Source organism: Anas acuta, chromosome 5, assembly GCF_963932015.1.
Source record: "Anas acuta chromosome 5, bAnaAcu1.1, whole genome shotgun sequence".
Lineage (NCBI taxonomy): Eukaryota > Metazoa > Chordata > Aves > Anseriformes > Anatidae > Anas > Anas acuta.
Genome location: NC_088983.1, coordinates 35251526 through 35275774, shown reverse-complemented (window position 1 = coordinate 35275774; position 24249 = coordinate 35251526). Strand labels below are relative to the sequence as shown.

The following is a 24249-nucleotide window of genomic DNA, read 5'->3' as shown; positions in this document are numbered from 1 at the left end:
TCTGTCATCCTTCCTGATTTCTCACAAGGTTCTAATACACAACTTGTATTATCCTACAGCCAGTTACTTCAGTTATTCTTTGCAACCTGCAGAACTTTCCAGCTCCCAATTAGGAAGTGCTTTGCTCAGGAAAATGATAGCTCAACCAACCCTGTACACCATCTTCTATATCCTACTTCCTCTTTCAATTTCCATCCAATTAATCTGAGAGCTAAAGTTTGCCTTCTTTATTTTTTTTTTTTTAATTTCAAACTGATAGATTTGTTCTTGTATTTGAAACAATTACAGTTTCAGTTTCACAAAGAAGACATGCCATTTCAGTTGTCTTTATACTTTTTGAAGGCCTTACAAAATAGTGCTAGGGGTAAGAGACTATCCTCATCTGCAGTTTTGTTTTAATTCAGTGATTTATGTAGTATCCCTTTTCAGAAATAGTTAAATATTTCCCCATAACTGTTGTATATCTTGGTCTACAATACCTTTTTTTTTTTTTTTTTCCCAGCTACAGTGGAGGTGACAGATCACGGACTGCACAGAATTCTTTTAGTTTGTAGATATGGGACAGATCCTGCAATGCCATTCCCACGGGCAGACTTCTTCACTAAGCGTATGTACTGAATTAAACAGGCTGACATCCACACTGATAATTACAACTGCCCACAGTTCACTGTTCCCCAGCTTCCATGCAATGAAGCAGAGTGTCTGTGGAGCCATCTAGGAGATGTGAAACAGGCACCCCAGCAGGGTGAAGGCACCACCAAGACCAACCAAATACCAGTGTATACATGCAATTAAGATGACTGAAGGCACAGTGGTCTAAGAATAAAATTTAAGACTGAGGCCACAATGATAGCTCTGGAAGTATCCAGAATAATGAAAGGGTATATAAATAGTAATCAAGACATGAGTAGAAGATACATATTATCATTTTGAGCCTAGGTATCTGCAGATTGATCTCTTACTTCCCTTCAAACCCTTATCACCAAACAAATCAAAGAACCCACACATGCCCTCTACAGAACGTACTGATATATGGAAACTAACCTTCCCTCCTCCCACCCTTCTTCCTTCAGGATATACTCCTGAAAGACCTCCAAAAAAGCAACAACTTACTCTTGATACTTTACATCTCAAAAACCTCCCACGCTAGTCTGTAAACACTGGGCTGAGCTTCTTCCTCCTCCTGCTCTGTTCTTCCTGAAAGAGGATTGAGAAGCAAGAATTCTTACTAGATAAGACTTTCAATCCCTTTTCTCTCTTAAAAAAGAGACCACTTGAAACAAGAAATTCCACCATACATCTTCATAAACAAGAGAAGCAGGGTGGGGAGAGACACTAAGCAACTAATTTTCGTACTGTTCAAACAATACTTTTACAAGAGGGTACATCTACAGCACAGAATACAAGATAATTGAGCTAGCTCATGCTCCAAGACAGCACTGTTCATTTACTGTGCATTTCTGAGAACCACACTCACATGATTATAATGCTTCCCGCACTCAAGTCTTACAAATTACTTTCCTTCGGATGCAAGCAGGATATAGACTGAGAAATGAAGCATTAGCAGCCCTGTGACACTGTGTATTTAGCTAAGTTGCTATGAACTTCAAAGATAAAGCGTTGCTTTCTGAAAGTGAACCACTGATTTCCAGATTGACATTACTGGAGATATGTTGTTTTTTTTTTCCCCTGCATTATCACAGGTCTCTACATCTGTTCAAAGCCTTTGTATTTAATATAAAAAAATCCGCTAAAAAGATGATTCCTGTGGTCTATGCCACCAATTTTTCCTCCAGTGGGAAATCATCTGTCAGAGACCTGACATCCACTATTGATGCGTAAAGCAAAACAGTTCACATCTCTGTATAATAGTACAACCTCACATCCAAAGCAGACAGGGGAGAAGAAGCAGTACACAAGATTTTGACCCCAAAAGAAAATACTTCCTAGTAGATTCTGACCAATGCTTCTCACTGACACATTTTTAAATATGACACTGAAAATCAATCTTGTAATCGCAGCACTTGTGTATTAGATACCCATAAACTGAACAAATTAGTCTGGGAGAAAAATGAAAGAGCTGCTAGCTGCCACTATTCTAGAAATAACATTATTTATACCATGAACTTAACCTGCCAACACAGAATCCTATTTTTTCCCCTATGAAGAGTCAGAACAGCAGTATTCAACACAGCTTTCTTGAACAACCACACCATAGGTATACTGTATTCTACAATGGCTCTGCAAGGAATAAAAAGTCCAGTTCCAGTTCTGCGTTCTGGCAGTGTAAAACCTAGTTACAATCCTTACCTGCCTGACAGATGATTTTACCACCTACAGACAGGATTTTTATTTTTTTTTAAACCAAAAAAAGTTCACAAAAGCACTAAAATTATTAACAAATGGGTCAAGTTTTGTTCTGAAGTTACAGACATAAGACCTACAGCACCACAGGAAAAAAGACAAAGCAGTCACTTCTGCCCTTAAAAGCACTTGCAAATCCCATGCCTTCAAACCAGCACTCTCTCTATGCATACACAAAAATGCAGTATGGAAGTCCTGGGTTTGTAGATTGAGATATGTTCATATATGTGTATGTACATACAAGGTACATATATCTACATCAGGATAGGTACACGGACCAGGAATCTCCCTGCAACCACCCCCTTACTGAAGTCAATAGCTGGGGGAGAATCTTAATTTTTTTCTCCTTCTCCTTTTTTTTACCCCCCTCTGCAACCAGCTCCAAGTGGAGGCAGCAGCACTGCAGCTCTGTGCACTGGGCTGTTGCAGTCGCAGGAAGCAATCTGCAGTTCCTGAGGCAGCAAACACAGCCCAGTCACCTGTACTCCCCACGGGAGAAAGGGGAAGGCGACAATGGAAGATCTCAGAGAGGGGCTTTTACCAGAGACCACCTCCTGGAACATACCAGCCTATTTAATGTGACCCATAATACAACAACTCCATTTCTACCAATATAAATTGTTGGTACCTACCTATGCTTGCATAACCTACGGTGAATCTTCTGACTACACCAAAAGTCATGAAATCCCTCCACTAAAATCATCAAAAGTATAACCTAAATATCTTCACTACTGTCTTTTGGTGAAACCTTCCTGTGCACGTGTGTACAATACTAAGGGCTGACAGATGCAGAGGCTACCACAAGGTTTCCAGGTGCCACTCACTGGCATAGAAGTACTTCTTGCCATATTAACAGCCAAAAGTATTGGAGTTTTTTTTTTCCCCATTATTCTTTAAAATTCCTCTTAGTAAATGCAGTGAAGGACTGTGAAAGTGCAGGTGCATTGCCAGCTTTCCAGTTTTAGCCACCCACTCCCTCACGACCTGCAGGGGAGACAAAGCTGGTATGTCAGGAGAACAAAGTTTCTCCTTCCTACTTGGAGAGAACTCTGGTTAAAATATGTAACATCAGCGCCCCTGCACCTTACAGCTATAAATACAAATAAACAGACTAAGTAGCATTGCAAAGGGATTTGTTGGTGTACTTCTGCTTTTTAAATCGATTTTCATAGAAATTCAATACTTGCTACAAAGAGATCAAAACGAAGTGTCCTACAGAGCCGAGAGGCTGCAGTTTTGTGTAAGTGCTCTGCTGCTCTCTGCTGGAGCTGATCAGATCTTCTCCCCTATCTGTACACCACCTAGCAGACCCCGAAGGGAGTTGCATCTCTAAAATCATCAGGACTGCTTTGGGAGCTCCAGATTTGAAAATAAAATTAACGTAGCATATTATTAATCCTTATATAAATGATAATGATTCATCACCTCAAATGCTTCAGTGGTACAGTGGTTTGTTCCTTCCTCCATGATCTGATGCAGGAGAACCCAAAAACAATTTTCACCATGGACAGCAGATCTACCCTGTGGGACAGCAAAATATTCTAAGAACTAAAATAAAGTCAAGCAGCAACTTTCATATGCAAAAATATCTAAAGCTCTCAAGAGTGCTGCTGCAGAACTACTGCAGCACATAAGGCAAAAGGCATACAAGGTTACACAGGACCTTAATGTAACTGCTTTGATTTCACTGGAATTAAATTAAGGCTTAATTGTACCATTAGACAAAATCCTGCTTTTGATTACCCTACACACTCGTGGGCCCCTGTACACATTCCAGTTACCATAGCTTAATGAGTTGCCTTGAGTAAGCTAAGCTATAACTAGCAGACCACATATATTTAGCCCCCAACAAGTATGAGATAAAATACATAGCTTAATCCTCAGCACAAAAGACATTTGTGCAAACTCACCCTAGTTCTCACAAGTGACTATTAAAATGGACACAGGCTCAGGTATTGCAGCTCAGCTGAGAGACAACACACTGAACTGCAATAATCCAACCCAATGTCTGAAGCATAAATTCCAATGTCAATAACAAAGTTTGTTTTTTACAGAATGTTTTAATGCAATTTACAATTATATTTAATTAGCAAATGAAGTACAGACTGAAAGCTGGGCTACCCAGGTATAGCTCTAGTCCCAAGTGACATAAATAGAAAAAACACCAGAGCAAATGGGGGACAGAACTTGAGGTCAGCCTGCATGCTGCAGAGCAAGACCTGGCTGGAGAAGAACAGCATTCAGTAGCAACAGCCCCAGCACAGCCAACTGCACAAAGTCAGACTGAAAATAACCGCTTGTGCTGCACTTCTCAAACTGAAACTTTCCCCTACTTTTTGATCGTTAAGCTTTGTGAAAGTTGGGCCACTATAAAACATCGCAGAGCTCTCTACGTGAGTACAGGCTGCAACACAGCCAGCACTAGGAAAGCCTTTGGGGGAACATGACTCAAGGGAAGTTGTGTTCCCTGTGGAAAGGGTCCAAAAGAGGAAGCAAGAATGACTGGAGCTGGGAATCGTCATCCATAATACCTGAGTGAACTGGCATTCTTTAGCCAGCATTTAATCTAGAGAAAGACTCAAGTGGGACACCATAAGCAATTTTCAGATATGTAATATGGTTGCAGACAAGAGGGAAAAAAATGTTTTCTACATCCATGAAAGGCAGAAGGAAAAGCAGCAATGATTTTAAATTGCAGCAATAAGCACTCAGGTAACATCTGAAAAATCTTTCAGTGGGCGATACAACAAAACAACCAGAACACAGTGAACCAAAAGGCTGTTTCTGTTAATCTGTTCTTAAAACAGATTAAACCAACAATTGCTAAGGAACAATGGAGGGGTGGTAAGCGTATGTGTGGAAGGGGGTCTTTTATTTGTTTTATATATTTTATTTGCATACATACACACACAGGGCAACCCAGTGACCTCTGAATTCTCTTCCAGCCTATTTACACGTACAAGCTTCTATAATAAGCTTGCAATACAAGTGAGAAAACAGATCATTTATCATACTTCTCCCCGAAGGTAATTCTATCTTGGTGGAGTCAAACCCGCAGCTTACAAACAGCGCATTGGTCACAAAACCTTTAACACTGCTTGCTGGCATCAGAAATTAAAAAGCTGAAATAAGGCTAGCAAAAAAAAAAAAAAAAAAAAAAAAACAACACAGGTATAACATTACTTGTAAAACATTTGATGTTCTGAAATACTATGTACAAGTCAGAAACACCAGGGAAAACTGTATTTCCTAGACTCCTGGCCACAGGCATATCATCAAATTTCAGATGATCAAGTATCAATACCTTCAAACCTGTCATTCTGGATCCAGTCTACGGCATTCGCAGGATTAATGGCTTAACAGCTCTTGTTCATGCAGCTTTCTCTGGGCCTTTTACTCTACCCTCCAGTTAATGTGTGCAAGTTCAGAATCACCTTGTGGAAGCTGAAAAGCCGGTATTGCTAAACCACCTTGAAAAACAGGCCTAATCGATGAAAAATGCCTTAGAGCCAGACCACACTGGTCCTCTGCCTTTTAAAGAGGCAAATAAACAGAGTTCACAGGCTGCACGAGCTACAAGGGAGTTCCCTGACTGTTCCTACCCCTAAAGGTATATTTTCACTGGCCACTTCTATTTCTATGCATTTTGAACTTAAAACACAGGCCGAGTGAGTGAGAGAGGATTTAAGACCCACAGAATGGTTTGGGTTGGAAGGGGCCTTAAAGATGACATAAATCCAATGCTCCTGCCATGGGCAGGGTCACCTCCCACCACACCAGGCTGCCCAAAGCCCCACCCAGCCTGGCCTTGAGCACCTCCAGGGACGGGGCACCCACAGCTTCTCTGGGCAGCCTGTGCCAGGGCCTCGTTGCTCTCTGAGTAAAGCATTTCCTCACAGAGCCTAGCCTCAGATTGCCCGTATTTAGTTTGAAGTCATTACTCCTTGATTACCTCCCCAAAGTTACTCTCACGCCAAGCACCATAGCAAGCTTGCTATGTAAAAGTAAAGTGCAACCGTTCCAGCTGGGACGTCCCCTCAGAGCCAAGCCTCCCAGAGCTGAGGGAAGGGGCTGCTGCTGCTGCGGCGCCCAGCCCCCTCAGAGCCCCCTCAGAGCCCCCTCAGAGCCCCCTCAGAGCCGCGCGCGCCTCCCGCCGGCCGCCATTTCCCTCCCGCCCCTCCTCGAGATGCAGGCAGCGAGGCAGGCGGAGCGCTGCCCTCCTATTTGTCGAGGGAGCTGCCTGTCAGGCGGCAGGGCCCGCCGAGAACCAATCAGCGAGCGTCCACCGGGGTGGGCGGGGCGCCTGTGTGGAAGCGGTGAGGGGCGGCGGGGGGGGGGCTGCGGCCCCGCGTCAGGGCGTGCGGCTCCGGGCCGGCAGCGGCCCCGGCCCCGGCCGCGGGGCGAGGCGCCCCGCTCCGCCCCGCCGGGGCTCCCACGGCCGAAAGCCCCGGTGCGGAGGCGCGCTGGCACGGCGGGCACCCCCACGCGTGTGTGTCCGTTGTCTCCGCAGGCAGCCATGCGGGGAGGCCGCTGGAGAGGCGAGGAGAAGCGGGGCTGGAGCGGCCGCGGGCACAGGCAGCGGCCCCGCGGGCGCAGGCGGCCCGGACACCGCCCCGACAGGCGAGTGGGGGCGCGGGGGTGGGGGGGCCGGGCCGGGGGCTGTGTGGCAGCTGGGGGGGCCCCCTCCGGGCCTGCAAACGTGCCCCCGCTGGGAGGGGGCTGCGGGGGGTCTCATCTCCTCCACAGCCCGTCAGCAGCACGCAGGGAGCTCAGGGAGAAGAGCAGCGTGTGTAAGCACTTCCCTGCCATCCAGCCGTGCCTCAGGGACTGCCGGGGTAAAAACGAGCCTTAAATCGCCCTGGAAGTTTAAAGACACGTGAAGTATTGGGGTGATAATGCCGCACATAGGTCAGGAAACTGGGATGAGGTCTTAGGAGTTGTGTTGCCTTGAGAGCTGACGCTTTCAGAAAAAGACATTTTAAAGTTTAGAACCTCTGCTTACCTGTGTTAGGGCTATGTGTATGGCTCTCGTTCGCTGCTGTGTTCTGTCATTGGTCTCTTATAGGAGTAAAGCAGGCCAGGCCTTTAATACTACAAGCATTTCTTGTAAAAAGGATTTTCAGGGAAAGATATGCACACGTGTATGAGTTGCCCCATTAATTCTTGTTGTGTAAAACGTTAGAAATGCAAATGGCCCCTAACTCACAAATATAAAGTATTTCACTAACAAGCTTTAGACCCAAGTGCTAGAATTCAGTGGTTCCCCGCCCAATATATCAGTTACATTCTTTAACAATTGCAAACTTGTATAACTGAACAGCAACAGAGCTGGTATTAAAACCAGAATTGCCTTGTTATTTTGTTTCAGTAAATTATGACTCATGAAAAACATTTTGGCCTAATGCCTTTAAGATGACCTGTCTCAAAAAGTGAGAATCGTAGGGGCGATTCCGAAAACATCCCAGTGGAATTTCACCCCTCAGTACTGACTGTGCCTGTTTAAATGGCTTCTCAAAGAAGAAAGCTGCAGTTACTACTTCACTGTGACACTGATTACAATTTTTTTCTTTCCTAGAGTTTTCCTGAAATTTTTCCTTGGTTTGCATGCTTCTGAAGCTCCTTCATGAGCTTCCTGTCACGAAGACAATAGCAAAATACTTCTGACCTGATGTCATTTTTTTTATCCATGCCATTTCTTTCACTTCATGCTCTAAAGCGTTATCCTACTTTCAAGGACGTGCTTTTCTTTGAAACAGAGGGTATGGTAATGTGCCCAGAACTAATCTTTTGCTGCAGAGTTAACTACACATACAGAAGCAGCAACCACCTCTAATGTTTTAGCAAGTAATTCAGACTTTAAGATACTGTTATCTCTTGTGTTCTTGAGAGGTTTTAAAGCTGAATGTTTGTACTGTTCCTTTTTCATAGGTTGGCATACAGCGATACACACAGTGTGCTTATCACAGACCTGCAAAATTGCACTCTATTAATGTGACTAACAAGCTGCTTTAAAGAGGCTTTGCGGAAAAGATGTGTAGGGCAATTGTGGGCCTGTCTTGAAGGCAATGCTATTATTTTTTTTAGGTCTGAACAGGAGGAACCACAAACCTCAGTGAATGCAGACCCCAGCAGCAGTGGAAATCCTTCTTCATCCAGTTTGATGCAGAACTCTGTAGTACCAGGTAAGAAAATCAGTGTCTGTACGCTGATCTTATGAAAAAAAAATGTGGTAGCAGCTGTGTTAATAGTATGGTGTTAAATACTTTAATAGTATGGTGTTAAAGGATGGATATAAACAATAAAGTTCGTAGAGAAAATTAGTATCTGAAAAGGTGATCTAAAAAGATGTAGTAAGTGAAAATCTGGAGAGCAGGAATAAAATACTTTCAGGCTCAGAACTCCATCTTTTGTATGAAAACTCGTGTGCTTAGCCAAGCTATTATACACTGACAATAATAGAATTTTGTTTTTCTCTCCAGAAATCTTGGTTTGGGAAGCATATGAACTTTTTTCTTATCTGTGATGAAGATGTTATATATCTTTCAATAAAAATAAAAGGACAGCATATAAAAATGTAATGTAGATCAAATTATTCAGTCTTCTAAAAGACACAACTATCCACCACTTTAGAAAAATACAAAATCATCTCTATGCCTTCAGTGTATTTATAATCTGTAAGAAATACTGTCTGGCTAGATCATCTGTGCATTCGTTATTAGGGAGTCAACTGGCAAAACCAGACTTGATGCAGTAGCAATGCTATAAAAGATGATGTTCCGTTTGCATTCTGGTTTTCTGACTCATTAAACATCCCTAGGAAAAGCTAGGTCTGTGGGAACATGCATAGCTCCACAGCAGGAGAGTCCTGAAACACCACTGACTCTGCAACCTCTTAGCAACAGACAAAGCCAGAGCATAAAGTGATTTTTTTTGTGTGTGTGTATCACTCTTGTGCTTAAGAGTTTGTGAGCCTGTTAGGAAATAATACATATCATTCAAAACATTTATTGCTGCGTAAACAGATTCCGTATACTACACGCAGTGTGCTCTTACCAACTAACTTTACATTTTTTCAAGTTGAATAAATCTTGGTCATTTATTGCCAAGCTGAAACCTAAGACATACTGACAGGGAGCTGAATTATAAGCAGCAGCAAAAAGAGGTTACTTCAAATGCAGGTTATAGTAGTAGATAAAGGTTTAAATAAAAACCCTCAAAGATGTTAGTGTTCACCTCTTCTGAATAAAATCCTTTTTTCCTCTAAGTGGCTGCCATCTATTCCTGGTCTGCCTATCATGCTTGGGACCAACTAGGAGCAAGAACTTTGAGCCTTGTGAGCCTGACATTTCCATGAAGATGTGGGATGTCAAAGAGTAACAAATAAATTTGGCTATGCATCTGATTTTGTTTATTTTTGCTACCTTTTAGAACTGCCAGGATTTTACTATGACCCAGAAAAAAAACGCTATTTTCGCCTACTGCCTGGGCATAATAACTGCAACCCACTCACCAAGGAGAGTATTCAGCACAAGGCAATGGAGAGTAAAAGACTGAGACTCTTAGAAGAGGAAGAAAAACAAAACAAGGTACGTTCTGAAAGAGACTGCAATTATCCTTTGTTGTGTTCCGTCTGAAGACAGATGATGAGCTAAAATCCTTAGTTTTTTTTTGACTGTAGTACAGTCCCATAAGCTGTCTGAAGAAGCAAAAAATTCTTTTTGCTGAGAATTTATATTTCTTGAAGTCTTTTGTTTGGTTGTTCCACACAGGAATGAAAGGAAGTCACTTTCAAACAAAAAAAAAAAAACTTGTAAAGAGACAGGAACTCTCAGAATAACAAATTGTCCAACAATTACGGTTGAGTCAGGACATTGGATGCCAGGTTTCAGATCCCTGCTGTGAACTGGCAAAGTGGGATCTCAATTGTAGGCTTTCCATATGTTTAATAAATATTTAGACTGTGTACCTAGACCCTGAGGAAATAATACTAACGATGTTTTGGGGAAACAGTGTTGTAACAAAGAATTTCCTTCGTACAGGTGACATCAAATTTAGTCTTATCTTTATACTTTCAAGTTTATAATGGAAAGTATACAGGCTTTCCAGACATAAAGTGTTATAGCAGAGTTGATAGCAATAGTACACGTCTGAAACCTGAGTAAAATACCTAGCAAGGGTGGTTTTAATTGCTTGAAAGCCAAGTCTTATAACCTAGCAAATCAGTGTCTGAAGCTCACCTTAAATATGCTGCTGTTTGGGAGAGGAGTATAGTATATTTTTCCTTAGGTAATAAAGTTCGTTCTTCAAGCAGCAATTCAGCTCTTCCATCTTCATTATGAAAGTGCTGTTGTTTGGTGGGAGGATGGTGGTGGTGGAGGGTTTCTCTTAAGCTGTTTCCATGAGAAGTTTAGTTTTCATAGTTCCTACACAGCTGCCGGCCATGTAATTGTTAATGGGAACTGTGAAGATACATTTCTTCTCAAAATCTGGTTATAGAATCAGACATCTTAATCAGCCTCCTGGATATGAAATGTTCTGACTCTTCAATACTTTGACAGAGCATTATCAAAGAGATTTCTTAATCCCTAACACTGCAAAGTTCTCTATCCTTTGCTCTCCCTAGTATTTATAAAGTGTTCACATGCAATTTTAAAAAGTGATGAATGGAAAAGAAACTTAGTGCAGCAATAAGACTGCACGTTAACAGCAGTCTTGTGGTGATAGAGCTTTGCTATATAATAAGATTTAAGGTGTCAGAGTAAAAACACAAGGTGACTTCACACCTCAAGCTAGTACCATTGATTGTGTTAAGCAAAAACAAGAGATTTTTTCCCAGTTTTTGTATTTATAGAAGCACTTGAAATTCACAAGAGTAGATTCACAAGAATACTTCTCTTTCTTGTGTACTTTCTGTAGTAGACTAAGGAAATGTTGCTGAAATGCATTTTATAGACTTGAACATATTATTATACATAGGCTCGAGGAAGAAGTTACCCGAATATCCCAAATATCAAAGACCAATGGCCATGGTTGAATCATAAACAAGAAAATAACTGAGAACACTTTCATTTTATTCTCTTCCAGAAAACAACAAGGCCTGGACTAAATTCATCCATGCTGTTACAGAAAAGGCAGCTAGGTTTGCTCAGCTCCACGAGTTATTGCAGGTACAATAATCTGAATTGTCTTCTGTTTACAATATCAAGTTCTGCTACTCGTACAACCATTCCTGTCAGTTGTTGCTTTTTTTTTTTTTTTTTTTTCATCCCTCACCCTTCCATGTAGGACAGAGTAACGTTATTTATAATAACAAAAAAGTTATATTCTTCTATAATTTCTGAAGTGGTGAGAATTGAGATGAGGAAGGTATGTCCCAATCTCAGATAACTGGAGTTTAAACTTTCACTTTTTTTTTTTTTCCAATACATGCTGTTTTACCACATTGTGCTCTATGAACACAGTTCAGCTTTTCTTTGGATCAGTGCTCTTCAGCTGATGTGGTTGTTTTTCCCACCATTAGAATCTCTATGCTCAAGTACAATAACAGTGTAGAAAGGAAGTTAGTGGCTTGCTATGTTGTTGTTCCTGCTACTTGAGATGTGCTGGGGTTCAAAATGATGGGATGAAATTCTATGGTTATGTAAGTGAAATTGTAGCATGCTAATTTTCAGGCATTTTATCTTCTGTGACTGAGAAGCAGTTCTGACTGTCTTATCAACAATTCTTAAACCTAGGCTTACCTGAATTCCTTCTCTCCTCCCGCCCCACCTGCTTTTACAGGATGGTCCATGAACTAAAAGTGAACTGCATGCAGAGGAGGAAGATAGAAATTCACAGTCCAGATTCCTCGGTTGCTGGAACCAACAATTTTAAAATAGTTGTGGTACGTTATGATAACTCTTAAACTTTTAAGATACAGAAAGTCTGTCTTCAGTGAAAACTGAGGATCTTGAGATCAAATACTGTATGTCACATTTTGCTTTCAAAGGTGCATTATTCCCGTTGGGTCAGTTCTCAAAATCTGAGCTCAGTAGTTTTTAAACAGGTAGGAAGAGGGTGTCCTTCCTTAAAGAGGAAAATGATGAAAAGGTTGGATATGTAAGCGATTTGGGGAGCTGATCAATTTGTCCTATTGGAAATAAACAGGAATTGAGTGGATAATTAGTATGGTGGTTTTTTTGAAGGGGAAGAAGAGGAAAATTGAAGAGAACTGGGGAATAGCAAAGCCTATAGGGAATCTATGTAAACGACTGTAATGATTTTACACCTCATACTCTGAAGGCAGTTTCTACTGGTTTTGGTGGCGTGTTTGTGCAGAAAAGGTCTCTGGACCAAACATAGTTCCTGTAGGAGGCTCTCGAGGATCAGCTCCTAGGCTTACAAACAGAGCACTGCATCGGTAGCTGGAGCCAGAACGGGGTTGGAAACTTAGTGTTATAAAAGTTGAAATACAGCAGCATCCTTTTTACTGTGACGTGATCCAGCAGGAGGAGAATCTCCTACACTTAAGCAGGATAGGAGAATTCCACATTCATTTTGATAAGATTTAATTACTATTTTGTTCTTTGAGTCCTCTACTGATACCAGTCTGTGCTTACTAATAACAACCAGAGGAAGTATCTGATATAATGGGAAAGAATTTTTATTATTGTGTAAGGACTGAATAATTTTATTTTTTAATGATAATTTTTCTATACCTGCATTAAAAAAGGTGTTGACCACTGTTTTAAGGATGAATGGAAAGTTGATGGTGTTAAAGTGACTAATTAATGTTTCTCCATTTTAGATCTAATGCAGCTACCTCAAGCCATTTTTTCCAGCAAGTTTCCACTAAGTGCAACGATGCTTTTATTTTACAGGCAGATGTTGCTTGTGAGCGGATATTCACCGTGAACGACGTAGAGCACGGAGGGTGTAAATATGGAATCATCAACCTCAGTGGTTTGGGGAAGGAGTCTCTCACTGTAGAGATGTATGACAACCTCTACTTCACGAACCGCAAAGTACTGTGTTCTGTTCCTGCTTCCTTCAATTGCTGCATTCTCAAAATGCTGTTGCTTGGTAGGCACGTGGGGAAATGCATGAGGGGAAGGGGCTATTAGGAGAGAAAGGAAGAATCTAGCAGCGTGATGTCACAGAATCGCAGTAAACTTGCCTCGGATAGTCCTGAGGACCAGCATTATTTATCAGGAATGCTATGCTGCCATCGGAACAGAAGACCATGTAGACGTATCACCTTCCAAGGATAGCGCTTCAGGGTTTCGCTCAGCCATAGCTGAAAACACTATGTTGAGAAAGTAAGATTTGTATGCTTCTTTCTTTAAAATAACTTTGGGAAAATGTGTTTATCTGTATACGTGAAGAATATTTAAACCAGATTTGTGTAACCTCTTCATGCTCAGATTCTAGTAAGGATGATCCCTTAAATAATAGGATGTGCTTGGTGCCTTCCCAGCACTTCCCAGTGCTGCTCTCTCTTCTGTACACCTAAGAGGAGAATAGGGATAAACTGCTCGTGTGCTGCTACCACGCTATTGCATGAGCTAAGGAAGTGTGCCCAGTGCGTAGTTTCATGCCATCTTTGCATGGAAATGCCCTTTTGTGAATTGTGTACGAGGTCTACACAAACACCATGTCTTCTTGTGTCTGAAGGTGAATTCTGTGTGCTGGGCATCACTGACACATCCAGACTCTCATGTTTTATATCCTTTTACAAAAGCAAAATGTCAGTGCTGCTTTGACTATTCTGCATCATGCTGCACAGAACAGAACACTTTCAGAAGACATCTCACGTAGTTGCCCCAGAAATGTTGTTTTCTAGAAGACTGGGAAAGTTGTCCAAAATGAATTAAATTGGAAGCTGTTGGGGCTAGTGAAACAGATGTATCATGCTGTTACAGACGTATGGAGTTCTGTTCCAGTGTAATAAAACAACAAAAGAGAGAGTCAAGGCAACTAACTTTCTTTTTAAAAAAGTGGAGCTCTTTGAAAGGGGGTTGTTTGGTTTCTGTTGTAAACCATTGCCATGTTGACTGGAGGGGAGGAAAAGGGCAGCAACTCATTGAAAGTGGCAGAGCTCAGTGCCAGAGCGTGTCCTGCAGCTTTATCTCAAAAGAAAAGAAAAGTTGATGTGTAGTAGAGGAAGCACAAATGGATGACACAAAGTCACAAAAGAGAGGAACAAAATGGAATTTTAAAGTGGGAGATGACAAGCAACAGAAGGTCTATCGAAGTGGCATTAAAAGTGGCTATTAAAAGAGGAAGGGATACTGATAGTTATGTAAGTTATGATAGTTATGCAATTCAGAACTGATCCAGAAGGTGGCAGGATTTCATCAGTCTTGCTTAGAGATGGTTAGGAGTTGGAGATTGCTTGGTTATTCAATGTTTTTCCCCTATCTATGACACAGATTTACCACACTAAACTTGAAAAGCAGTTTCAAAACCTATTTATACCCACTATAATTTTGTTGAATTATTTCAACGCACTCTAAATTGACTCTTGCCTCCTCAGTGTATGTAACCCTTTCTCCAGCTCATCTCCATCAAAACAATTCTATATCAATGCAGTGTCATCGGCATGTATGGTCTATTTACATATACACAGTCATGTTCTTTCTAGCTCATCCTATGAAAGAAAGGAAGTGTCAAGAATTAATTGTGAAGCGTAAGGCACAACAAAGTTCTTGGAAGACATTACTGAACGGGAAGCATTATGAACTACAACTGTGTCAGAGCATCTTACTTTTCCCAGCTATAAATATTAGGCAGCCTGTTCCATTCTAGGAAGAAATCTTTGTTTTCCTTAACTCACTCCAGCAAGCTGTGCCTCATGGGAATTGCAGAAACTCCAGGCTGTGCCAGTTTGCTTCCAGCATCATTGTTCAGCAGCACTAACCCAGGTGGGATGTGTTGTTTTTTTCCAATTTTGGATAGTAGTTATGGTAATGCAAAGAGTACAAGAGAAAGATGTCCACATTTCAGTAGTTGGTTTCAGTAGTTGTATTCTTGTATAAAAAAATAAAAATAAAAATCTAGAATGTCCTGAAGAAGTCCAGTATAAGAAATGAACAGATGAAAGAACTTACCTTAAGAATTAATTAGCAAGCAGTATTCAAAGCACTAGTTTATTTTTAGTTCCTGCTGATATTGCACTTTGGCAGGAGAATGTCCTGCTTGTAAAGTAAACATTTGAGATTATTCATATGAGTAGCTTGGCCTTTTAAGTAACATGCAGAAACAGCACACAAGAAGTACTCAAATTTCCTTATAGACTCCCTAGAACCATTGCAGGATATTTTATCACCATAGGTACTCCCTGTGCTTAGTGGATTAATCATAGGTGGAAAGCTGGTAAATGTCTCAGCCCATGGCTCCTTGTACTAGGCATCATGCTTAGTTTTGTGTAAGCATGATTGATTTAGAAAATCTTTTATCATAAATCTGATGGCTATAGCTGTATTATCTATATATTTTTTTCTGTGTTCTCGGAGACAACAGTCAGGCTGGTACCTTCAAAACAAAAGTAAAACTTCCATCTGCAGCATGGTTTTAGACATGTCACCTGTGCTGCCTGACATCTGTATGATTGTGGCAGACATGCCATAAAGTGAAAACTGTGCGGTTAAAGTACATGGGTTGGTAGGCCTTGTGCAGGAGCTACATGAGTAAGAATCAAATCTAGAGTGCTGTTACTTCACTGAAGACTGTTTTAAAAACACCGATGGGCCAGGAGAAGCAGGGAAGAGACAGTATTAATTTGTGTTTTGTTTTTTTTTTTCCTCTCCATACTTTTTTTTTTTTTTTAATTCTTCCATCTTCATTATTTATAGAACTTCTAAGTTAGGCTTTGGCTAAACTACAGCTTCTAAAGAAAATGTTTTGTGTTTCCAGCCCACTTGTCTTTAAAAAATGGCTTACTTAGTGCTGTAAAGCACATGTTACTTTCCTCTTCTCTGATCTTTACTATCATGGTCAGACCTCTGACTAATGAATAAATTTCACAGTCGTGTATATGTGTAAGCTGTAAGTCTTCAGCTTACAACAGTGAAGTCCTGCTTTTGTTTCATGTCTCTTGAGTAGCACAGGAGTATTAACTGGCTATCATTGTCTCTGCTTCTAATTACAATGTTCAAAGAAGCATGGAAGTCCAGAGAATCTTCCTGAGTTATCATCCTGTCCTTACATTTTATGGATGTTTCATGTGGTATTTATTTCTCCTAGGAGATCGACCTGGAATGTTGTGCAGCTTCAAGATATCTACTGCCTGGTCCTGTGCTTGGTGCCTGAATCCACAAGCAGACAACTGCTTCAGCACAGGTGATCTGCAAGGCTAGCAACCACTTTTATCTCAGCAGGAAAAACTTCTTGCTTTAATCTCCCACCTGCAGCTCAAATTACAACTAAATGAACATAATCTGTCTCTCTTAGGCCTGACACGACGAGTTCTTGTGACCAATGTAGTGACAGGGCATCGACAGACATTTGGAACCAGTAGTGATGTCTTGGCACAACAGTTTGCCACTCAGGTAGAAAGAACCTTCATTTGTGTCAGAGCATTGTCATTAGTGGGTACTAAGCCTTTTCAGATGCTATGCAGTGCACCTCTTTCTTTTGGATTCTTCCAGACCCCAATGCTGTACAATGGCTGCCGTTCGGGTGAGATTTTCAGCATCGACGTGCGTCAGCGCAACCGCAAGGGCCAGAGCTGGAAAGCAATCCGCCTCTTCCATGACTCGGCAGTTACGTCTATTCGGCTTCTCGAGGCTGAACACTACCTGATGGCAGCAGATATGGCTGGGAAGGTAGGATTCTGCTGCTGTGGGATACACAGTTAGTTCCTTTAGGTATCTGGGCAATGACAGGTGCTTACTCCAGACCTGAGGGTGGGTGGCTGTTCTTTGGAGAGCGGCACAGAACTGGGTGGTATTTCCCCACTGGGCTGTCTTTGCTTCTCACTACTAGATCCACTTATTTACCAACCAGCAGGTGATCTCTGCTTTGTTAATGTATCCTCTTGTGAAAAAATACTTCAACTTTCAGATAAAACTCTGGGACCTGAGAACAGTGAAGTGCGTGAAACAGTACCAAGGTCATCACAACGAATATGCTATTCTACCTTTGCATGTAAATGAGGAGGAAGGACTTCTTACAGCAGGTGGGTTGACTTCTTCCCTTCTACTTGTAAGTGCAGTGATTTTCTTATGCTTGAAGGCTATTTCTTAGCTACAGCTGTTGCAAACTGGATAGCTGTTAATTCTTCAAAATTCAGCAGAACTTTTGCTTTAGATGTACTGTAATCAACTACTAAAACTAAAATGTTATGGATGCACACCTACTGTAATCACTCCTGCGTATCTCTCAAGTGCTTTATCCACTATGTTCAGGAAGTCCCATTATCCTTTCCACAGCGTGGCCCAAAAGTAGAGCAGAAAATAATGGATTTTGAAGGTCAGGGAAGCAATGTATTAACAGGAGACTTGAAGTAATATCTCTATATAGAGACCAAAGACCATGTATAGGCTTCTTTGATGCTACAGGGCGTAGTGTGATGATGGACTGAAGTGCTGGCACATATGCTGAACTCCCTGTAAAGTTCCTGTCACTCAGGGTTATTTTGAATACTCACTTCAATACTCATTGAAATCATAATCTTGATTTTTTTTTCCTAAAAGGAAAGGTAACAATAAATGAAGCAAAATTCCTAAATCCTTATAGTATAGCTAGACTTCTTGAAGTTCTTGTACATGTAGTGTCTGCTGTCCTTGGGTTTTTCAATGAGTGATGGAATAATGAGAATAATTCTTAATTTGACAAGCTGTTTTTTTTGCCTGATAATGAGGAAAGCATTCTAAATACTGATTTATTATACCTCTTATAACCTAATAAGAAATATGTATTCTTGCCACTTTTGCAGTAGTCAGTGTTTTACATGTATATCTTGTTCTGTAAAGTATTGATAAGCACTTTGCCCACAAGATGTATAGAAATGTTTACGCTTTGTTCTCTGTAGATCACCTTCTGCTTCTTTGATGATAGTCTTGCAGAGCCACGTAAAGTACTTCTTGTATGATGCTGACTGCTGGTGTCCTTCCTTTCCAGTTGGTCAGGACTGCTACACCAGAATTTGGAGCCTCCAAGATGCCCATCTGCTTAGAACCATCCCTTCTCCCCACCCCTCCTCCAAAGATGCTATCCCCAGCGTGGTGTTTTCTTCAAGACTGGGGGGTAGACGAGGAGTCCCTGGCTTGCTCATGGCTGTCAAACAGGATCTCTACCACTTCTCCTATAACTGACACAATTGATACTCTTCTCAGAACTGGCCTACAAAGCTGCCAGCCTATACATGAATTCAGAATATTTACACTGATCACCAGGGACCTGTTTTAGTGGGTGACAGTGGTAGTAGGGTGATGGTTGGACCAGATGATCATGAAGGTCTTTTCCAACCTTAATGATTCTATGTTGTTGAGTCACTATGTGCTGCTGCATCTGCTTTACCCATGAACTTCCAAACCTCCAGTAGGTTTGGCAATTTTTGCTGTATATACGTCAGACATCTTGTAAATAAAAGGTGACTGCTGATTACTGTCTTGTTGTTCTGCATCTGTACTGTTCTCTCAAACCCTCGTGGGTTTAGGGCCAACTGGGTGCTAAAAGGGGGCCAGGAAGGCATCACACAGCACAAACGGGAGAGAAGACCTGCATCCAGGCACAGGCTGGGGATAGTAGTAACCGTAAGTATGCTGAAGAGCAACTGTACTGCCATTGCCCAAAGGCAGTGATGGATGCTCTGCAACAGCAGGCAAAGCAAGCCTGTCCCTGCCCTCAGGGAAATCTTCACTACCATTCTAGGCATGATGCAAAGGTTTCTGGCTTGTCTTTCTTTCTCAGCAGAAGTTATTAGTCTTCACCCAAAGCTTTTAGCTCATCAAGGTTGTGGTGGTGCAGCCAACACATCCCTCTGCATCCCTGCTCAGCCTGAGCTCACTGAGCACACTCTGTGAGCTAGTCTCTTGGCTTGCTCCAGAAAGGAACTGCATTCAAGCATCCCACATGCTCTGCAGTACACGTCTAGTACAGGAAGATTCCCCTCCAGGAGTGATATGCAAACCTGAGCATCCTGTAGTTTTAAACTTTTGAGGTTTTGGTCCCTGGGAGGAAGGGAGGGGAATATTTCCAATGCCCTGCTCTCCCCTTTCATTTTTTCAAGTGAATTTGGGTAAGAGGGAATTACTCAGAAGTACCACAAAGGGTCCTGCAAGGCTCCACCCTCACGTTTCCTGTCTTTTCACAACTTTCATGCCTAAGCAATACACTGTTTAAACTGCCTCTTCTCCTCAGCAACTCCTTTTGTTCATCACACTTAATTTTTGTGCTGTTATCTCCTTGCCTTTTTTTTTTTTTAACCTATTAATCAGTACAGAAGACAAAATTATAGCAGGAAAACTCTCCTTGTGGGAACACTTGTGGGAACAGTGTAACATCTTTTCATATAGAATGAATTCATCTTATGATAATTGTTGCACAGGGAGTTAAGATACATCCCAGCAAACACCCAACACAGTTTCTTCCTTGAGTATACATTCAACCAAATCTTTCCTGTATCCCATCAACAGCCAACTCCCCTTTCCTCAGAAGGGAATTGAGCTGTGAATTCCTTGCAGTTATAGCTCCTCTGATGCATCTGGCTTTAGCATTTCTCTGCAGAGCCTATTTTAACCCTCTCACAAGGCAGAGCAGAAGCTGCTCACAGCATACTCTGTGATGCCACTTCTTTCTACAGAACTTGTTTATAAGGCTGAGGGGCCCCTATGGAGGGTTTGCAGTCTGGCACTTACAGGCTCTTCCCATTTGCTTTACTACCCTTGGTCAATCAAGAGATCACCTTGGTTAGCATAGTCACCAATTTCTGGCGTGCCTTTCTCTTTAATTTGGGAAAATACCCTGTGATTTATGGTCATTTAGGCCATTTTACGTCACACGCACAGTGCTTAGTACCTACAGCACCAGTTGCAGAAGAGTTTGCATTGGCTTACTTAATGCATGCTACAACTAGCATCTGGTCACAAAACAGAAACCTAACCAACCCCCATCCCACCACAAATCCCAGATGTTACATCAGATAATCCACTCAGAGCTGGACAGGAACATACTTTATATCGATATTCTCACTAGCAAACATATGTGATTCAAATGCTTACAGGTAGCAAAACACATCATAAAGTCCCTTTATTAAGAATTAATTCCAGAACGTCAAGTTAGCATTTAACCTCTCTGATACTCTTAGCCCCAGTAGTGCATGTTCTGCAAGAACAAGACCCTGCAATAATTGTGCCCAGTTCCTGTGGGAAACACAAACTAAGAATTGTGGTAGAAAGGCATCTTACGTAACTAAAGACAGTTTATTTTCTTTGCTCCTTTTTAGCCAAAGCTCACAAAACAAAAGGATACTCATTTGCTTTCTGTTGTTTCCATGAGCCAAACACACACACGTCTTTGCATACCCATTTACCCAACTAATGCTTTTGCAGCCAATGCTTCTAATTAAGCCTGTAAGAGCAGTATGAAAGGAGAGGGGGAGCAGGGTAAAAAAGGTAATTTGGCTTCAGTGACAACCAGCAAGCAGTATGCAGGCAGTAGCTGATGTATTAAATCAACCATTTCTTTATGCAGCAGTAGCTAGGACCACAAGGTAGCTTAAAAAACAAACAAACAAAAAGGAACTGCACACTCCCTTCCCTTGCTCCAGTATCAAAATACCCTATTTCTTTGCCTCTGCTTCTCAGCAAGCACTGAACCTAGTAGAAAACTTTCAAAAGGCCAAATCTGCACTCCAAGCTAGGCTGCAGCATCCTTCACCCAGCAGGCACAATTTGGTCTTTTTTGCCCACTGGAGCAAGGCTCAGAGTGGACAGCCAGGCTCTCCTTACTGACAGGCTACAGAGGAAAAATTTCAGAGCTGTGGAAGAACACTGAGCACCTTTGTGCTTTCCCTATTAATGCCACTGGAGACGTGCTGCACCTTTTCTCTAGAAAGCTTGCCCAAAACAACTACCGAAGAATGCTCCTGTCCTGGACTAGTTATTATTTCTTCATACACGCCAGTTATTTGGGTTCACCCAAACACTGGGTTGTTTACTGTACACGCAGATCAAGAGCTCAGCAACAGGCACAATGAGGTTCCTACAGCCTAGGAAATCAAGGTCATCCTGAGCTCGTAACCTCCCTCAAGCCAAAGTACAGATCATTATTGACTCTTTCCCACAGTCGAGCAAACCTTTTACTTTCCATCTGTTGTGTACAGCCCTTTGCTGCTGTCCCTCTCTGTTGGGAAGGAGGCTATTATGTTACTCCTCTCCAGTTAAAGCAGGATGGGACCCAGCTGCTGGATGAAAGAGCAGCATTTTCCTTGCTCCCTGCCCCCAGGGAGACACAACAGTGGTTTTGCTCTAGTGGGAGTCCTCCAGGATGTAAGAGAAGAGAGAGGAACTGGACTGCCTTTCTGTGCTAAGAGCAGAAGCATGACATTGGAGAATCCCAAAAACAGCCTGCCACATCCTTCTTTCCTGCTCCATTGCAAGAAAAGCCCACAAGTATTATAATAAGTGATAAAACTTGCATATTGCCAGTCCCTCTCATCACCATGGGTATTTCAGAAGCCGCGGTGTCTCAGCCTTCTCATTGTTCTTCTTGTCTTTTCTTTGCACCCTTTAAAAAGGCTTTTCTAACATGGGACCTTGTAGGTCACACATGGTGCTTAGATGTTAACAGGTGGAAACTTAACCTTGTATAGGTCTAAGTGGGAGGGGATTCACTTTTGTCCTCCTGCTACCCCTGATTTACTGCAATGCATGGCTTCATGGCCATTCCTCCTTTACCAGCCCGCTGAATACTGAACTTTAAGACATTAAAAAAGCAAATCATCAGTCACAACTCCACTCTGACATTTTTACATTTTGAGCTCAATTGTGACCTATTCTAACAAAACCAGGAAAAAAAGTATTTTGTTGCAAGGAAGTGGAATTTTAAGATGGAATGTGTACAGTCTCTAGCTGTCCCCTTACAGCAGCTGCTTTCAGAAAAAAATGTAATTTGGCAGTGAACAGTTCAGACTGGGTCCCCAAATCCTGAGCTGTTGGTGACTGCCTGCATGTGCTGCCTTACACAAGTAACTCCATGAGCTGGAATAAGCAGTCAGTACCAACCCAAAGAACTTTCTAAACAGGAATTTCTGGGGAGAGCAACTGGAGGTTGAAAGATAGTTGTCCAGAGAGTTTAAAGCATCTTAAGCTGGCTTCACTTTTCAAAAATGGAAGCAAAGGCACAAAGAAGATAAATCATTTTAGGTAAGGCCTGAAAATATCATCAAAATCACCTGCCTTTTCTTGTTCAAACAACTGCTTTCCTACCTGCAGCTCTATTAATACCACTGTAGCTGTGAAGTGTTCTGATGCTTTCTTGACAAGCCACCTGTACCTTATCATACCTACACCGCTGCTTCCCCCCAGTTCTGCTGTAAAAGTGCCTTTTAAGCAGAAGCAGAAAGATTTAGCCTGCATGTCAAAATGTTAGAAATCAACTTCAAACTCTGAACGTTCTTGTATTAGAAATTCTCTAGTACTGCAGTTGAGACACTCCCTACGTGAGGATTTGCATATTACATACACGTGTGCATATGTATGTCCATATCCACACCCTTTATCTGTATTGCTTTGTGTCAACTCAAATTATACACAACATAAGTGAAGTTAAAAAGCTGGATGCATTTTAATTTTGCCTTTCAATAACGGACTAGTTGTCATTCTGCTACCACAGTGGCTTTCTTATTGTCATACTACACTGATCATTTTGAAAGCCCTCGTAGTAAGTTTTATTTATTTTGGCATTGTCGTGATTTCATGGTTGCCGTGCCAGCGCTATGAACAAAAATGTTCTATGACACACTACTATGTGCTGTTCCCACAGAATATACATGTTGACATTGCTTTACCAAGAAAAAGTGCTCAGCTGAAGCAGCAGGGAACAAAAAACAGACAGCTCTATCGCTTGTCCAAATCACTCTCTGTTCTCAAATTACTGGCAAAGACGTATCTGTTAGTGCCAACTTCTATTACAGCCATCAGTGGCAAATTAAATGCAAGGACAAAGCCACAATATGTGGCGCTAGAGAGACTGAAAACAGCAGTCAACAACGGAACATGAAAACAAGAGGCTGCAAAATCTAAGTGAGACACTAGTACTGAAATCTGGTTATGGCTGGCTCTGCTGGAAGGCAAACGGACCAAAAAAGGAGCACAGTCTGTATGAGCAGGTGGGAAGCCAGACTTCTGCAATGCCCAGGTTCCCCAAAGCAATGAGGGAACCAGTGAATTTCTCAGCAGAGCCACAGCAGACAGGCATCTTACATACATGCCAGGCAGATGTAACACGATGAGGTTTTATTTCAACAAAACCCCTTGTTGCCATCAAAAGCTACTGATGTCGTCGTGTTTTCCAGATCATGAGCCAAGGTCCAACTGAGAAGCGACACAAAGGGGAGCATACATGATAGACACACTGGCAAACTTCTGCAAGTGCAACTTCACCTGTGAGGAACTGGGCAGGAGAACAAATGAGCAGGAAAACCAATAGAAGATAAATATTTAGAGGGGAAAAAAAAAAAAAAAAAGAAGGTGAAAGACAAAGGCAGTTTCCCTTGTGCAAACCCTCGGCAGTAGCTACATGTTACAGCTCTGCTGTTCAACCATCTGTTTCCCTAGCTGCAAATCTCAGGTGCACCTGGTGTGCATTTAAGCCAAGTCTGGCCCAAAGGTTTTGGGTAGAGAGGAACTGAATTGTGCACTTCTATATGAAGCTCACATATATCTGCTTCAAAGGAGAAGA

General features: G+C 41.8%; 2 protein-coding genes across 4 annotated transcripts in view; one reads left to right on the top strand and one right to left on the bottom strand.

The window, feature by feature from the left end:
- The window catches only part of DPF3 (double PHD fingers 3), a 183247-nt gene extending 176799 nt beyond the window's left edge, over positions 1–6448 (bottom strand). For both annotated transcript variants that reach the window (XM_068684067.1, XM_068684068.1), the window contains exons 1-2: positions 5669–6448; positions 3790–3885 (exon numbers count right to left, since the gene is read on the bottom strand). The gene's annotated coding sequence lies outside the window, so the exon portion shown is untranslated. The remainder of the gene's footprint in view (positions 1–3789; positions 3886–5668) is intronic.
- A 217-nt stretch (positions 6449–6665) lies between these two features.
- Positions 6666–18948, top strand: DCAF4 (DDB1 and CUL4 associated factor 4). Of its 2 annotated transcripts, none has more exons than XM_068684057.1 (13): positions 6666–6984; positions 8449–8546; positions 9793–9950; positions 11449–11531; positions 12145–12247; positions 13224–13367; positions 14017–14066; positions 15187–15266; positions 16588–16683; positions 16795–16892; positions 16992–17168; positions 17407–17521; positions 18466–18948. In XM_068684057.1, exons 1-13 carry the CDS (start codon positions 6881–6883, stop codon positions 18657–18659), a joined length of 1500 nt encoding a protein of 499 aa, XP_068540158.1. In that variant the 5' UTR covers positions 6666–6880; the 3' UTR covers positions 18660–18948. The 2 variants fall into 2 exon arrangements, with proteins under 2 accessions (XP_068540158.1, XP_068540159.1); XM_068684058.1 differs by having other exon boundaries at positions 18377–18515.
- The last annotated feature ends 5301 nt before the right edge of the window (positions 18949–24249 follow it).

Bases quoted from the DNA above. Each gene is read 5' to 3' on its own strand.
- DCAF4 (XM_068684057.1), top strand. From the start codon at position 6,881: ATGCGGGGAGGCCGCTGGAGAGGCGAGGAGAAGCGGGGCTGGAGCGGC. The intron at 16,684-16,794 runs GTGATCTGCAAG...TGTCTCTCTTAG, and splicing joins AGACAACTGCTTCAGCACAG to GCCTGACACGACGAGTTCTT. The intron at 17,169-17,406 runs GTAGGATTCTGC...TTCAACTTTCAG, and splicing joins CAGCAGATATGGCTGGGAAG to ATAAAACTCTGGGACCTGAG.